Raw genomic sequence first — 16,634 nt, forward strand, 5'->3', positions numbered from 1 at the left:
ATGCTTATGACTAAGTCAGAATCATCCTTCTAGTTTAGTCTGCTATGGAAACCAACTTCCAAAATTGAAACAGAAGATTTAAAACTGTTGGTAACACAAATCTGCACATAATATTCTTCAACATATCTTGTAGTAATGACCTCAGTATACGCATTGGATTGAAGACCTAAGTTTGGATTTTCAAATGCTGGAATAACATTTAAAAGAAACAAGCAAGTTGCTTTATTCAAGACAGAAAGAAATGTAAACAGACTTGGTATATTATCCTTACCAAATAAGGATAACATGCCTAGAATCAGCTTGTCTAGCCTATTTAGGATTGCATTAAAAAGAAGTCCTGTTTGTTTTGTTTAGGATTGGTTTCAAGTTTCAACAGAAGTCAAATTAATGAATTACTTGGTAGTTTATTAATTTGACTTCTTTCAGAATTTCTTTTGGATGTAGAAGTTTATCAGTGTAGTTACATATTTACAGCCAAAATATACACACAAGCTTCAAATTTATTTATTTAAGTGGCATGTATTAGTTGAAATTGTTTAAATCTTTCTTTCCTTTTAACAATTCCCTTATCTTTCCACTTCCCTTGCCATTACTAATATTAAGACATTTGTTACAAGATTAATATTAGTAATAGCAAATGATGCAAGAAAACTGCTTATATCACATCCACTAAAAAATAATAATAATAAATAGATTAAAACCTTCCCACATTGCTGGAGGTTTCTTCCAACTCTCACTGGCTGAATGCAAACTTATGAAGATCTATCCTGTAACCATCCTTGCTCAATTTGAATTTATGCCCTTGTGTGTAGTCTCAGCAAGAGAAAGGATGCCACCAGCACTGAGCTTGCTCAAAACTATTCAAAGCCTTAAAAAAAAAAGTCTTTGAAATCCATTCAGACTTGCCTCAATCAGATCTCCTAGCAAGTGCCTAGTCTCCAGATGCTATAATTTGCAGTACTGATGTCTTTCTTAGTAAGAGGAGTCTATTGATCTCCTCACTAACCCTGTTCCTCTTCTCTGCACAAGTGAACTAGATACAGATCGTTCCTAAAATGAGGTATCCAGACCTGTATACATGCTGGCAAAATTTTTGCTATAGATATCATTGATTCCCCACCCCCCAAGGTATTTTTCATTTTCACTACTTTGAGTATAATGACATACCAACTATCACATAGTTGGTATGTCATTTTGGTATTACTACAACCCATATTTAGTACCTGGCATCCGCCAATGGTAAACTTCATTTGCCATTTCTCAGCCCATCTGCCTAATTTTTATAATCTTCCTGCAGTAGCATACCCTCATTACTGTCATTAACAATCCTACCAACTTTCGTATCATTTCAGACTATTATTTGACTAGTATATTAATACTATTACACTGAGTGATCACGGAATACCTACCTAGTAACGGGTAGGTCCACCTTTCACCCGGACAAGGGCAGTCACGCTGCAAGGCATTGAGTCCACTAGTTCATGAAAGTATTCCACAGGTATTTCCATCCATGTTTGCTGCACCACTGTCCATAATTCCATCGCATTCCTGGGTGGAGGATCCAAAGCTTGAATGGACCTTTCTATAATATCCCAAAGATGCTCCGCAGGGTTCATGTCTGGTGAATGGAGAGGTCATTCCATAGTGGTAAAATCTGCGGAATGCTCTTGAACCATGTTCCAGTCACAATGGCTCTGTGGGGAGGCATGTGCTGTCCTTCAGGAAGAGTCCATTGCCCAGTGGGTGCACGATGACCATGAAGGGATGCAAATGGTCTGCAAGGATGGACACGTAACCTGGACCATTCAGAGATGCGTTTAGACATACCAGAGGTCCGAACATGTGCCAGTTGAACATGCCCCAGCCCATTATCGATCATCCACCTGCCTGAACAGCTCCTTGTTGACATGATGGGTGCATAGCTTCATGCAGTTTCTGCCAGATACACACCCTTCCATTGGCTGGAAATAACTGAAAACGGAACTCACTGGACCAAGAGACCCATCCCCAATCATTCAAGGTCCAGTGCCGATGTTCATTTGCCAAGTTGAGGCGTAGAGTCTGTGTTGGTGTTAGCAATGGGACTCTGGTGGGTCGGCAGCTCCCATAATCTATTGTGGCTAATGATTGCCTAATGGTCTTGGTGGAGACATTTCTGGCACCTCCTTCATTGAGGTCGGCAGTGATTTGTGCCATGTCGCTCTCTGGTTGGCTGAAACAATGCAAAACAGACATCGACGACCACGTTCACCCACCACCTTTCTCCACCCACAGCACAGTCCACGATGAGAGGTTATTCCAGAAATGGCATATTCCCGATATGCTCTTGATGCTGTCGAACGGGGATAGTGCAATTTCTGTACCACTTCTGCGATAGAGTGATCCATGCACTGGGCACCCATTATCACCCTTTTTTAAAGTCGGTTAACTCAACGTTTATCCATACTGACATCGAATTACTGTCTACATGAATGCAGTTTACCTATATACCTGCCAAGTGGTGGTTCGTCCATTAGCAAGAGGGGTGACAGGGTCAAGTTTCCCAGGAATCAGACATCCCATGAATTCTTTCCTTTCAGTGTATTTCACACTCAGACATAAAGCCGATATAACTTCATCAATATCATTAATAACTAAAGAAAACAACAATGTGCTACAATGAACCCTATGGGACTCTATTAACAATGGTAGCCCAACAAGAGCATATCCACCCCTTTATCCACAGCAATAACTTGCCCCTAAATTCCATATTTCTCCAATTTGTACTGTCTTTTATATGTAACAGTATGAAAAACTTTTCTGAAATCGTATATGATGTAAAAATTAATTTTCACAAGCAATTTTTTGTTACTGTATAATAATGGTCATAATAGTTCATTAAGAGATGACCCTGGTCAGAAAAAGTCATCTCTTAACAAATCCATGCTATTACTTCAGTAACTGCATTCCTGTCTAGGTGATCCTGCATTATTTCTTTAACCAGTCGCACTATTATTTTCCCAGGAACAGGAGTCAAGCTAACAAGTCTAATTACATATGTCCCTTTGATTCTCCTTTATAAATCGGGGATACATTCACACATTTCCAATCCATAAGGACCTCCCCTGAATCCAACGATGTTCTAATAATTAGTTTGCTTATTGCTTTTGCCGCCTTCCTTAATATAACTGTATCGATGCCATCCAACCCAGTTGCTTTTTTTACATTTAGCTTCAAAAATTTCTCTTCCACTCTCCTCTCAGTTATCATAAAATCATTTAGCTCCCTATCAGAATTTCATACACTTCTGATATCCCCATCCTGAAAAAATTCCTCATGTGTGAATGTAAATACAAAATATCTATTCAGTTTGTCAGCAACTTGAACAGGCACTCTTGATAGTTAAAACATTCATATCTAGCACACCTATATGATTCATCCCCTTCCTTCTAGTGTTTACATAAATAAAGAAGTCTATGCTGTTTATCTTTGCATTCTCTGCCACAGGTTTCTTGCAACCTGCATCAAATTGCTAACCTCCTTTGTGGCTTGATTGCAAACTAATTTATATCTACTGTAATCTTCTGTATCATGTGATAATTTATATGCATCCCATGCATTTTTATTCTCTGTCACCAGCCTCATCAGCTCATCTGTCATCCATTTAGGTCAATCTTGCTGAACTTTGAACATTATCTCTTAAATGTATGAAAAGCTTAGTAGCATCTATAATTACTTCTTTGAATGATTTCCCACTTGAATTTGCACCTGGTAACATCATTAGTGATCCCAACTCAACAGAATTTCAAAACTGTCCGAGACCCTTGTAGTTACCTTTACAAAAGTAAATGCCCTTTCCTTTGCTCTTGACAGTAGTTACATCTTTAAGTAAATCTCACATCAATATATTGCGATCACTGCCCACTTAGTTGTCATGCATTAATAACCACTAAGTGGGCATTGTGATCACTGCCCACTCAATAGTTATTAATGCATGACAACAAGTCACTGCTGATAATAAGATCAAGAGTATTGCTTTCTCTCACTGCTTCTTTAATATGCTAGTGTAGAAGAAGTCATCCAATAAATTCTGAAAAGTTTTGTTACTGTGTAAGGACTAACCCATAGGTTCTAGTCAATATATGGAAAGTTAAAGATCTCCCATTGTATAAATTGTAATTTACTGGCACCCGTTTGTACAGCTGTTCATTATACCCATCACAGCCATTAGGCCTATAAAACACCCATACTCTCATTTTTGTTTTCTCAGAGATTATATCACACCAAACTGATTGAACATTGCACTGGCTATCCACATTAACTGGGTGCCCTGCTTTAGATTCTGAGTGCTTCTGAATTAAGAGCATAATTCTCCCCCTCCATCCTGTCCTGTCTGTTCTTTTTGTAAATTTACTCTTCATATCCAATTCTGCATCCTGCTATGTCCATACTAACTCCAACTGAATACACCAGCCATATATGACCAAAACTTTATTAAAATAAAACAGGATAAAATTTTGATGTAAAAATAAAATATACTGACAACTGTAGAGTTAAAAGTGATAGATAAAATTAAATTACATAAAATTAAAATATACAGGAAACATTATAAATTAAAAGTGACAAAAGCAATAAAGTAACACTGTAGTTTTCAAAGGTGACAGCCTCCTGTAACTAGTAGCCAATAGTAGAGCTTTACTATCAAGGCACGTGTTACTGTAGGAGCAAGGGAATTATGCTCCCTACAATGTCCATATTTGATGAGCTGACCAATAATATTATCTTCAAGTAATAAGTGTTAGTTAGCAGGATTTATTAATAAAAAGTAATGATATTAAAGAGGATAAGGCATCCACTTTTGTATGAAATGAGTGGGAGGGGCTGATGTTGCAGACTGTTTTGAATGTCAGGAAATTTTGATAATTTTGTCAATGTGGATTCCATGGCTGCAATTTTTGGCAGTACTACAGCTGCAGCTGACTATGCAGAAGAGGAGAGGAGGAAATGATTTATGAATATCACACATCATTCCTGTAAAGAAGCAGTCACGGTGATCACTGTACTTAGTAGCTACTGAAATGTAGGGATGAAAGGAAGAAAAGTGAAAACTAATAAAAAGCAGAGCGAATAGACAATTTCTTCAAAAAATAAAAAAAATAATAAATAAAAAAGTAACCTGTGCTGCCTGCTGTTACAGTCACTATCTATTTTAATTCCAATTTTGAGTCTACAATTTCAGTTATAAATAGGTGAACTTTATATAACACATTGTACTTATTAGTTGCTTACCCCCTTGTTACCATGCATAAAATTACTATTAGATACAACATTATACAGCATTTCTGCAGTATGTGTATGTTAATTTATGCAATATATAAGTATTAAAAACTATAAGAGGAAACCTCATACCTTTATGTAGGACCAGAATTCTCTCAACTCTCACAGTTGAAGTATTATGTGATTATCTGAATGAATGTCCCATATTTAATATTAAATAAACTCAATTACAAAGACTGCATTAAAATTATCTAAATAGATAAGTGTTAAAAGAATGTCATGTATTCCATTCTCATCCCCAACATAAAGCACCAAGAAAAGCCAGGGAAAGCCTACAACCATCAACGCCCAACCAAAAACCAAACCAATGACATACGCCAACATGAGAACTGAAAACAATTGTCAAATTAATCCTTAAGAAACAAGATAAATGTATATCGAAATTAAAATATCTAAAAACCTAAAATTGTCTAAACTTCTTATAAGGGACCAAACTTATTTGGGTAGCTTCCCTGCTCACAAGAAGTAAAGTGTTTTTCGCGAATGATGTCCACCTTTTTGTATACATAAAACTATCGAATCCCTGGTATGAGATTATTTATACTAACCAATATGTGAATTACCATGCACGCATGCACGTAAGAGTCCACGAGTCTGAAATAGTGTAAGGTCTATGAACATTAATAACTTAATATATTCTTTTTGTGTATTTAAAACTTTCGCTTCATTAAAAAGGAACACACTTTCCATGCTATCATTGATAGCATGGAAAGCAAGTTCTGAGGCACATCCTTCTAGCCCTAACCGATGCTGCTGTATCATCCTCATGGAAAGATAATTTTGTGTCGAGCCAATACAAGGAATTGCAATCATCGCAAATAATAGAAATGACATTGTGTGTTTCCATGGTTGAGATGGAGCTGACTGCTCTATGCTTCAAAACATCATGGAGTTTACTAGTCAGTTGGGCAATTATCTTAAATTCAGTGTTCTTAAAGATATTAATGAATAGTTTGTAGCAGTACTATATATATATGGAATATTTCTGTTCAGATCTGTTATTCATTATACCAGTCTCAAGTTTGTTTTGCTTGTTGTCTGTCTTATATTCATAATAGTACCAAATGTGTAAACCTATTTAGAAATCGTTTTGCAAGTTTCATAAGTTCATCTAGTAATAACTTCTGAGTATAGCTATATTTATATGCATTATAAAACTGATTATGTAAATGGGTGATAGCTAGCATAGTATAAGAATTTGCCTGTATTTGTCGGTTTTCTATAAATTTTAAAATGTATATTCTCATCAACTCTCATTAAAGTAAAATTTATAGCTTTTTCCTGTGGATTTTCTATTTCTAAAGTAAAATTAAGTCTGGTATGTATCTTATTTAATAAATCCAAAACATTATTTACTATGTCATCTTTAGTAATTATTAAGATGTCATCCAAGTATCTACCATAAAATGTTAGATTTGGGAGAAACAGTGTTACATGTAACTGTTCAATTTTATTAATTAAGGTAAATTTCGGCAACTAGTCTGCTCAAGCCAAGACCCATCGGTAATCCAAATATTTGTTTAGAAATTTTGATTGGAAATGAATATAATTGGCCTGAACAAGAAATTTAATTAGATAAAATATTTAATTTTTCGGTAAATTACACTTATTTATTTAAAATTACTGAATCATTGTTAATTAGATCCCACATTGTCTAATGCATACTACTCAACATGTACATTCGTGTACAAAGAAACTACATCCACAAAGAATAATTTATCATCTATATTTAACTTTTTTTTATCGGCTTCCCCTGGCTTTTCTTGGTGCATTATGCTGGGGATGAGAATTGAATACATGACATTTTTTAAACACGTATTTATTTATATAATTTTAACGCAGTCTTTGTAATTGAGTTTATTTAATATTAAAAAATGGGACATTCATTCAGATAATCACATAATACTTCGACTATGAGAGTTGAGAGAGAGAGAGAATTCCGGTCCTACATAAAAGGTAAGAGGTTTCCTCTTATGGTTTTTAATAATAACTTTAATAGGACATATTGAGCTTGAATGCTCTTACGATCCTAATTAATAGTATACAGAGTATTATATATATATATTTTTAACTATTTACAATTTTAATTATTTTTTTTGATTACTATATTTATTATCAGAAGTAAATAATGTTTTGTTCCATCTTTACCTCTGCAGCAAAGAATATATAATTGCCAGCTCTTATCAACATTATATCGACACTGCTGGTATAATCAAATTAACAAGGTTTTTCTGTATCTCCGATGTTAAGCTATCATATCACAATTTTAAGTCATAAAGGTAATCTGTAACTACTCCAGCATATTTACAAGAATTTTATTTAACAGTGTTTCCAGTTAGGTGTTAAGCTTGCAATGTTAATGCATATTTCTGTGCATAAAAACTTTTCCAATGCAAAACAAAATGGTAAAATTTATATATATATATAAATTATATATATATGATGATATTCATAACTTACCATATCCGTAAGTGGTAAAGTCAAATTAATACATTGCCCATTTAATTTCCATTCGGCCTTTTCTGTCAGTTTAGGCACCTGAACTCTGAAAGTAACAGGACTCTAGAAGATCAAAGAGATAGACAAACATTTAGAAAAAGATTTTAGTTCAAAGTATAATGACACATTTTTAAATATCATGACTGATGATAATATTAATATCTTTATTGTACAAATAGTTTAAATTATTATTTCATACCAAACGTGTCTGTATGCTGTATTCAAAAGGTCCATTTTTACATTTTTAACATATACTATGTCACCGATGATTTCCAATGTAAAATTCTGAAATTTAACAAAATATTAGCATTAGTAGAGGCATATGATACAAGAAAGCAAGCTTATAAAGCATCAGCAAAAAAAAAAAAAAAAAAAATCCCACTTCACACATCCATTTGATCTAAGAGTTTGGTTTGTCCAATTCTTCTCTGAATTTACTTAAGCTGTCAACTTCCACAACGACAGATGAAAGTTTGTTCCAGCAATCAACCACCCGCTGGCTAAATGCAAATTTCTACACATCTATTCTATAACCATCTTTCCCCAATTTGAATTTATGCCCCCTCAGGTGCAGAATCTGAGCAAGAGGAAGAATCCCATCAGCATTGAGTTTGATCAAACCATTCAAGGCTTTATACACCTCAATCATTTTTGACTGTTTACTCTTAACATAAATTTTTGATTAATGCAACCTTACTTATACGAGTGCATCAGTCAAAAAGATTTTTTTGAAGTGAAACTTCATCAGGCGAGCTCCAGGCACTTTTCAGATGGGAGTAACTTGTGTTCATGCATTGACAAAAAACGCAATGAAAATGCAACTGTTGCCATAAGTAACACATTACAGGCATTCTGAACAGCCAACTATCGGACTAGGCTAAATGCCCTGGTTCTCGTATGATCACAGAAGTTAAACAGCATTAGCTGTGGTTAGTAATTGGGAAGGTGACCATAAAGAAAGGAAGGCAAATGTCAATTACACGTGGAAATACCCGGTGTAATTGATTATTGCCTTCCTTCCTTTCTTTTTTTTGTTGTTAACCTGTGGGAAATATTCTTCCGATTTTCACGTATCATTTAATTTTGTTAATTGGTAAGGCAATAAAGTGTACATCGGTGCTTTATATCTTTACTTTATAGCCTGTGGTTAATATTCCTCCTATTTTCACATATCAGAATCGTCGTCATTAACAGAATTAAAATTCAATTCGTAAACATGATCACAATGACCGACCAGCACTTACATATCGTATAGTTAATGGTATTTTGTTATGGAGTGTCCATCATAAAGTGATCTGATCGTACGGTGAACCAATCGAAAGCAGGGATACATTGTAGTGAGTGTTGTAAGGCGTATAGTGCACGTACACATGCAATACATTTGTAGATTGATAAAAATCACCAAGAAAATGCGATACGAAATGAATCTCTCTCCCCACCATCGTAGCACTTCGCACCAGGCACGAGCAACGCATGACCCAATCAGTATCCCTACTGATTGCATCATGCTATTTCTTTCATCATTCTTCACCGTATTTAATAAAAAATTTTGATGGAAAAGAATTTATAATTCAACATGCCGAAGACTAATAGTAAGCATTATAAGGCATATATAGAGCACGTGTACGTGCAATGCAACCACTGAAACCATCTCCATTGAGTACAAAGGAGAGATCTAGCTATTTTTACAGTGGAAGCAATTACAGCATGCAATGGAGTGAGAAAAAAGAAGCCGGAGAAGGTCCATCCACATCTTCAGAACCTTACATCTCCCCAGAAATGTTAGAAGTGAATTTGGAAGGAGTCGTGGAAGTTGATACTGCAAACGAAAACAAAACGATGTAGAGTCCTTGAAGTCCAGTCATAAACGAAAAGCGAAGAACACAAAACTGTCAGAAGTACTCCATCAAATAGTTCAACACGTAGCGGGAATAAAATAAACAGAAGAAGCAGCAACAGGATTTTAAGAAACACCAAAGCATCCACACACAGTTTAAATGTACATTTGTGGATAATGATTTCGGTTCAGTCTGTTCCATGTGTTTGGTTCAAGAACAATGTCAAGATTGTAGCAGCTTGAGATGACACTCTTCTTCAAACAGTATTTCCAAATGAGGATGTAAGTCAAATGTCGGTCTGTAACAGCTGTCATGGGTCTCTCAAGAACAAAGGGATTCCTGCTCTATCAAAGTCAAATAGCTTTAAATATCATCCGATGCCACAGCACTTGCTGAAACTAGATTTGGTTACGGAACATCTCATATCTCTGAGGCTCCCATTCATGTAGATTCATTGCCTGCGCCGTTCATACGGTCAATACAGGATCCTCGGTCAAGTGATAAATGTTCGTCTAAAGAAGTTTCACTTAACTTCCACTATGCGTGCTCAGCACACACACACAATTTTTTTTTATGACTGCACCAGTCTTTCCCTTCTCCACTGTACTTGCTTAAGTATTCAAATTATGTAAAAAATCATGTAAAAAAGACAAAATATTACTGGAACTGGAAACTTGCTAACCTCATTCTTATGCTATGCATATATTCGCTAAGTGTAAATGTATATATTCTATGTGTTCGATAGTATGAACCAGAGCTGTAATGCTCAATACGTTCTACATTGATATCAATATTTGTAAAATAATAAGAGGAGCTTACCTCAATATAGTATGTAGAATACTTCCGTATTATACTCTCGAGAAATTAAAACGAAAAAATCGAAAAACTTCCATTAGAGTAACAAATAATTTAGAAAATTTTTAAAAATATAAAAAATAATTAAAAATCAATTTATTCCTGTGATCATGACATACAATCGAAAAGTGTTGTCAGCTTTAGGAAGGAAAATCGTTTTTGCAATTTTTTTGTTAATTGCGTTGAATTGATTTTTAATTGTGCTAAATTGAGTTTTGTGTTAAATTGATTTTTAATTATTTTTTATATTTTTAAAAATTTTAAAAATTTTCTAAATTATTTGATACTCTAATGCAGGGGTTGTCAACCTTTTAATTCCCACCGCCCACTTTTGTATCTTTGTTGATGTTAATTTCTTTTCTGCCCACCGGTGCCGTAGTAACTCAATTTAGCCCCTCGTCCACGAGTATACTTCGAGAAGTGTCCGGTGAATTATTATCTATATTCAAAGTTTAGAGATGGAATTCAAAAGTAAATTGCAAAAGCATATTTTAAAAAGTCAAACTCGCAAAGTTGTTAGCATTGTATTCAATATATGGAGGAAGAACAAAATTTGTAACAATGGACAAAAACCCACACAGCCCACCATGAAAGTTTGAATCACCCACTAGTGGGCGGTAGGGACCAGGTTGACACACCACTGCTCTAAGGTAAGTTTTTCGATTTTTTCGTTTTAATTTCTGGAGAGTATCATATGGAAGTGTTCTATGTACTATATTGAGGTAAACTCCTCTTATTATTTTACAAATATTCTATATGTAAATGATCTTAGTTAAGAATCACATAGAATCTAAGGCACTGCATCCAGTTATTGTGAGTGACCAGTGCAATGTTGACAGTTAGGAGTGACATAAGCACTGGGAAAATAAAAATGAGAGTAGAAGTGTATTACAGGCCTAATAATAGTGATTCGTACAATGAACAACAAATAAAGTGGGTCAGTAAATCAGAATGTCAATACAATGGGGGAATTTTTAACTTTCCAGACAGTGACTGGAACTTGTGGGTTGGTCACTCACATAGTAATAATGCTTTTCTGACAAGACTTTCTGGATTTACTGCATGACTGTTTTGTACACTAACATGTCAGAGAGGAAATGGGAGAAAACAATTCTCTTGATCTAATTATCAGTAACTTAATGCATGAAGAGTCACTCATGAATGAGTGACTCTTCATGCATTAAGAATCTGCAGATAAACACTAGATGGCAGTCATTACACAATACTGATGTGTGATTTATTTAAAAATGTAACTGTCATGTAACTGTACTGTCAAACACAAAGGAAAGGTCTTTTGCCTTTGTAAAGGAATCTACAGTGGTCTCAGGCAGTTTTTAAATCTATGCAGTAAGACCAACTGATGAAGTTATCACTAGCAACTTCTAAGTGGGAAGCATTGACCAAAATAATTATAGAAGCTATCAAGCTTATTATACCAACTAAGAGGTAATGTTCAAGATTTAGACCTGAATGGATGACAAATGAAGTGATGAGACTAATGACAGAGAAGAAAAATGAATGGGATGATTTATAAATTATTAGGGGAAACAGAAACTTGGAGTAAGTACAAATGCTCTTAGTTTAGTCTATGAACTAGTCTGCAATAAAATCACAGATTAGTTAGCCAAGGCAAAATATGAAGAGTCTCTGGCAAAGAATGCAACGAAAAGTTGAAAATGCTTATGTTAACACTAGAAGGAACAGAATGAAATCATACTGACCACTAGATATGAATCGTGCAACTATTAGTGATCCTGTTCAGGTTGCTGACAAACTAAATAAACATCTATTCAGTTTGTTGTCATTAATGAAATGAATACCAGGATAATACTGAGTTATAACTGGGAGCTAAATGATTGTGATAACTGAAAAGAGCACTGAACCTATTGAAGCTGAAAGTAAATTAGTCACCTGGGGTTGATAGAATCCCATCAACCAATGGAATCCCAGTAGCCAATCAGAGTAGTCAGACAAGGTCTCCCTTTAATGAATCCATGCTGTGATTGCCATCTAATTGCATTTCGGTCCAAATGATCCTGCAATTCTATTTTTGTTCACTGACTCCATTATTTTCTCTGATTGGCTACTACGACATTGTAATAGAGGAACTGGATGCAAAAAATAACTTTGACATCAAATATATTTCGGTAATGCTTTTGATGCTGTTCCACATGAAAGACTGATACTACACAAATTGGAGCAGTGTGGCATTAGGGGCAAGTTACTGTTATAGATAAAGGAATGGTTGAATAGTAATAATGCAATGGTTATTAACAGGCACTACTCTTCTTGGACTAATATTATTAGCAAAGTTCCTCATGGATCAGTGCAGGTCCTTTACTGTGTTTTCAACATTTTATCAACAATACAGATGAAGATATATCATTAATGTCAAAGTTTGAAGATGATATGAAGGTTGGCAGGGTGGTTAATGTCAGAAATCAAGGTACAATTCTGCAACAAAACCTAGATAAATTAGCCAGACTGACTGAGCAATGGGAATTGAAGTTTAACATTAAAAAATGAAAGGTATTGGGAAGCAGTAACCCTAGAATATTCCTTCTCCACTTCCTTGAGTGTGGCAAAACCCATGCAAGCTGGGCAGTACCACTCAAGGAAGTGGAAAAAGACATACATGGGGTTAATCATATACTCTGGCATGAAGTTCTCTGTGCAGTGCAGACAGGTGCTAGGCTAGCTCATCAGGTTCAGTCAATGATGTAACACAGGAATTTTGCCAGCAGGGACAAGGAAATGATCACACTGTTGTACAAAGCAATGGTTAAGCTACATCTCAAGTAATGCATACAGATCTGAAAGTCTCATTTTGGGAAGTAAGTGGCTATGTTGGAATGGCTGTAGAGAAGAGCAACAAGATTAGTCAAGGACACAAAAAGAGGATCCTTACCAAAAGGGAACTCATCAGTTATGCAAATTGTACTGTCTGGAAACTAGGGACCTGTGAGGAGGGCTGACTGAAGTGTTTTAGGGCATTAATTGGATTGGGTATATTAAATTCTGATGGCATCCTGACTCTTGCCCAGACAACACGCATAAGGGGACATAAATTTAAACTGATAACGGATGGATGCAGGATATATGTGTGGAAATTTGCTTTCAGTCAGAAAGTGATTTGATCATTGGAACAAATTATCTGGTGTTGTGTTGTGGAGGTGGATATTTTAAATAAACTTAAGGAAGAATAGAGGGGATGGTTAAATGACGTGCATAGTTTTTTTTTTTTTTTTTTTCCTTTTTAGCTAATGCTACATAAGTTTATTTCCTTGCTTCATTTGCCACTGCTAACACTAATACTAAACACAAAATTCTAATTCATATGAGTTTCCAGGCATTCTTCATGAACAAATGTCTAATCCATGCTCTCAACATAATAAATTCAGAGAACACATTCGAGGACCACTGTACATCAATTCTTCTTATTTTAAAATACCATCTGGTAAGTTCTCACACTAAAACTGACAAAACTAATGCTACAAAACATCTACTGCTTCAACTATTTCTTTATCTTTAGCAAAACAGAGTAAGAACAAGTGCATGTATACTTGCATGTACACTAATGCTAGAAGTATAGGAAATAAAATTGATAAATTTGAAGTGCTGATCAAGATATCAAAGGCAGATATTGTTGGCATATAAAAGACACAGTGTCACACAGATATAAGCAGTGCAGAATTGGAATTTGGGGAGTACAATGTGTACAGAAAGGACAGGCAGGGTAGGAAGGGAGGAGGGGTTATGCTGTTAGTTAAGAAACACAAAATCTAAGGAAGTGTACAGATAACACGGGTGGACAGTGCAATGTTGAGTTTGTTTCGTGTGACATAAACAGTGGGAAAGGGAAAATGAGAGCAGGAGTATGTTATAGGCTTAATAACTCTGATGAGTACAATGAACAGTTGTGCAGAAAAATAGAATAGGCCAGTAAATCAGAATGTCTTGTAATGGGGGATTTTTAACTTTCCAGATATTAATTGGAACTTGTGGGTTGGTCACTCACACACTAGCAAGACTTTTGTGGATTTATTGGAGGACTGTTTTCTACAGCAACATGTTCAAGGGGCAACCAGAGGGAGTAATACCCTTGATCTGATTATCAGCAGTGATTATTCATGCATTAAGAATTTGCAGATAAAGGAACCACTAGGTGACAGTGATCAGAGTGTACTGATGTGGGATTTACTTAAAGATGTAACTACCATCAAGGGTAAAGGGAAGGGTTTTGTTTTTGTAAAGGTGACTAAAGTGGTCTCAGACAGTTTTTAAATTCTACACAGTGGGATCAACTGATGATGTTACCAATGGTGAATTCTAAATGGAAGACTTCAGGGACTTAATCTTGGAGGCTAATAGGATTTTCATCCTGACTTAGAAATACTGTTCAAGGTTCAGTCCTAAATGGATGCTGAATGAACTAATGAGGCTCGTAACAGAAGAAAAATGCATGGGATGCATATAAATTATCAGGCGACAGAGAAACCTATGGCAGATATAAGCTAGTCTGTAATCAAGTCACAAAGGAGGTTAGGCAGGCAAAGGCAGATTATAAGAAATCTTTGGCAAAAGACGCAAAGAAAAACAGCAAAGAGTTCTTTACTTAGGTAAACCCTAGGAGGAAGGGGATGAATCAGATTGATCCACTTAACAGAGATGATTTGACTATTGATGATCCTGCTCTAGTAGCTGATAAACTGAATGAGTATTCTGCATCTACATTCACACATGAGTTATTCAAGGAGGGGAATGCCAGAAGTTTATCAAACTCTAACAGGGAGCTAAGTGAATTAATAATAACTGAGAGCAAAGTGGAGGAGAAATTGTTGAAGTTAAACATAAAAAAGCACCTGGGGTGATGGAATCTGTCCAGTTATAATGAAGGAGGCAGCAAGGGAAGTAAGCAAACCCTTAGCCATAATTATGAAAGCATCCTTAGAGTCAGGGGAGTTCCCCACGGACTGGAGATGTGCAAATGTATCCCCAATTCACAAAGGAGGTTCAAAGGGTGACACAAATAATTATAGACCTGTTAGTTTAACTTCCATTCCAGAGAAAATAATAGAGTCACTGGTTAACAAGTTGAATGCCGACTACAAGTTAATTCGTACTTGGCGATCTGGCCCAGGATGCCGTATACGAGTTAACTTGAACTGCTATGACTTGCCTTTCAGGTGCAGCTACAAGTATATTCGTAGCAAATATGAGCAACTGATGGATAGTTGGCTTCTGGGATAAGAATGAAAAATGAATCACGGCGTCAGAAAACAGAATTTATTCACAAAAAGAGTTAGATTCTCTTAGCGCACTGGACAATAATAGTGTGTTCTGTGGCGTTTTTTTTTTATTTCTCGTACATACTCGAAACAGCTTAGTCAGGGGTGGTTTTTTTTTCAGTTGGTGGTATAGCCAACTGAAATTCTAAACAATGACTTTTACGATCAGATCTAATCAGATCAGATCAATTTTCTTTGGAACATTTAGAATTTATTCTCCAATCAAAGATTCAATGTAACTTTTCTGTCAAGTTACAGGTTCCACCATAAAATGTCCGAAATTCAGAGAAATCCGTACCTTTACGAAAAAGGGTGTATGTGTTATGCATATATGTAACGCAGTTTTTTTCGGACATCTGATGGTTTTTCTTAGTGCTGAATAATATGAGAGCATTTGATCCGATCGATCTATGAACTAGGACCGTACGACTCGTCAAAAATCTCTTCAAGTTCCAAGTCACTCATATTAGCATAGAGCTTAAGCTCTTCTTTGGTCAGTGGTCTCTTCCTATCCATGTTTTAGGTTCTTTTTAGTACGTAACAAAGTACTAAATACAACGTGCACGGCAAAGTCTGTGTCACTGCAGCGGATTTACGCACAGCACTGATCCATATACAGAGAATTCTGCAAGGTACAACACGTCTGATTTTAATTGAGTTAACTCGTAGTTGGCTGCTGCAAAGAATTTTCTATTACATACGGCAACTACGAGCTAATTCACGATGATTTTTTTTTACAACAATAAGCTTTTTTTATGAGTTTTGGTGATGAATATATATTATAATTTGGGTTTTGAATAATTTAACATGCTAACTCAAACTGGTGTCGGAAACCAGT

At 35.6% G+C, this 16,634-nt stretch overlaps 1 protein-coding gene across 1 annotated transcript in view; it reads right to left on the minus strand.

Annotated features, from left to right (window-relative positions):
- Positions 1-16,634, minus strand: part of Sf3a1 (splicing factor 3a subunit 1) — a 346,050-nt gene that overhangs the window by 40,728 nt on the left and 288,688 nt on the right. Inside the window, exon 19 of the mRNA XM_090379835.1 lies at positions 7,777-7,878. Coding sequence (XP_090235961.1) covers positions 7,777-7,878 — 102 coding nt within the window. The remainder of the gene's footprint in view (positions 1-7,776; positions 7,879-16,634) is intronic.

Source organism: Mastigoproctus giganteus, chromosome 8 (assembly GCF_048544385.1).
Source record: "Mastigoproctus giganteus isolate SK-2022 chromosome 8, ASM4854438v1, whole genome shotgun sequence".
NCBI lineage: Eukaryota > Metazoa > Arthropoda > Arachnida > Uropygi > Thelyphonidae > Mastigoproctus > Mastigoproctus giganteus.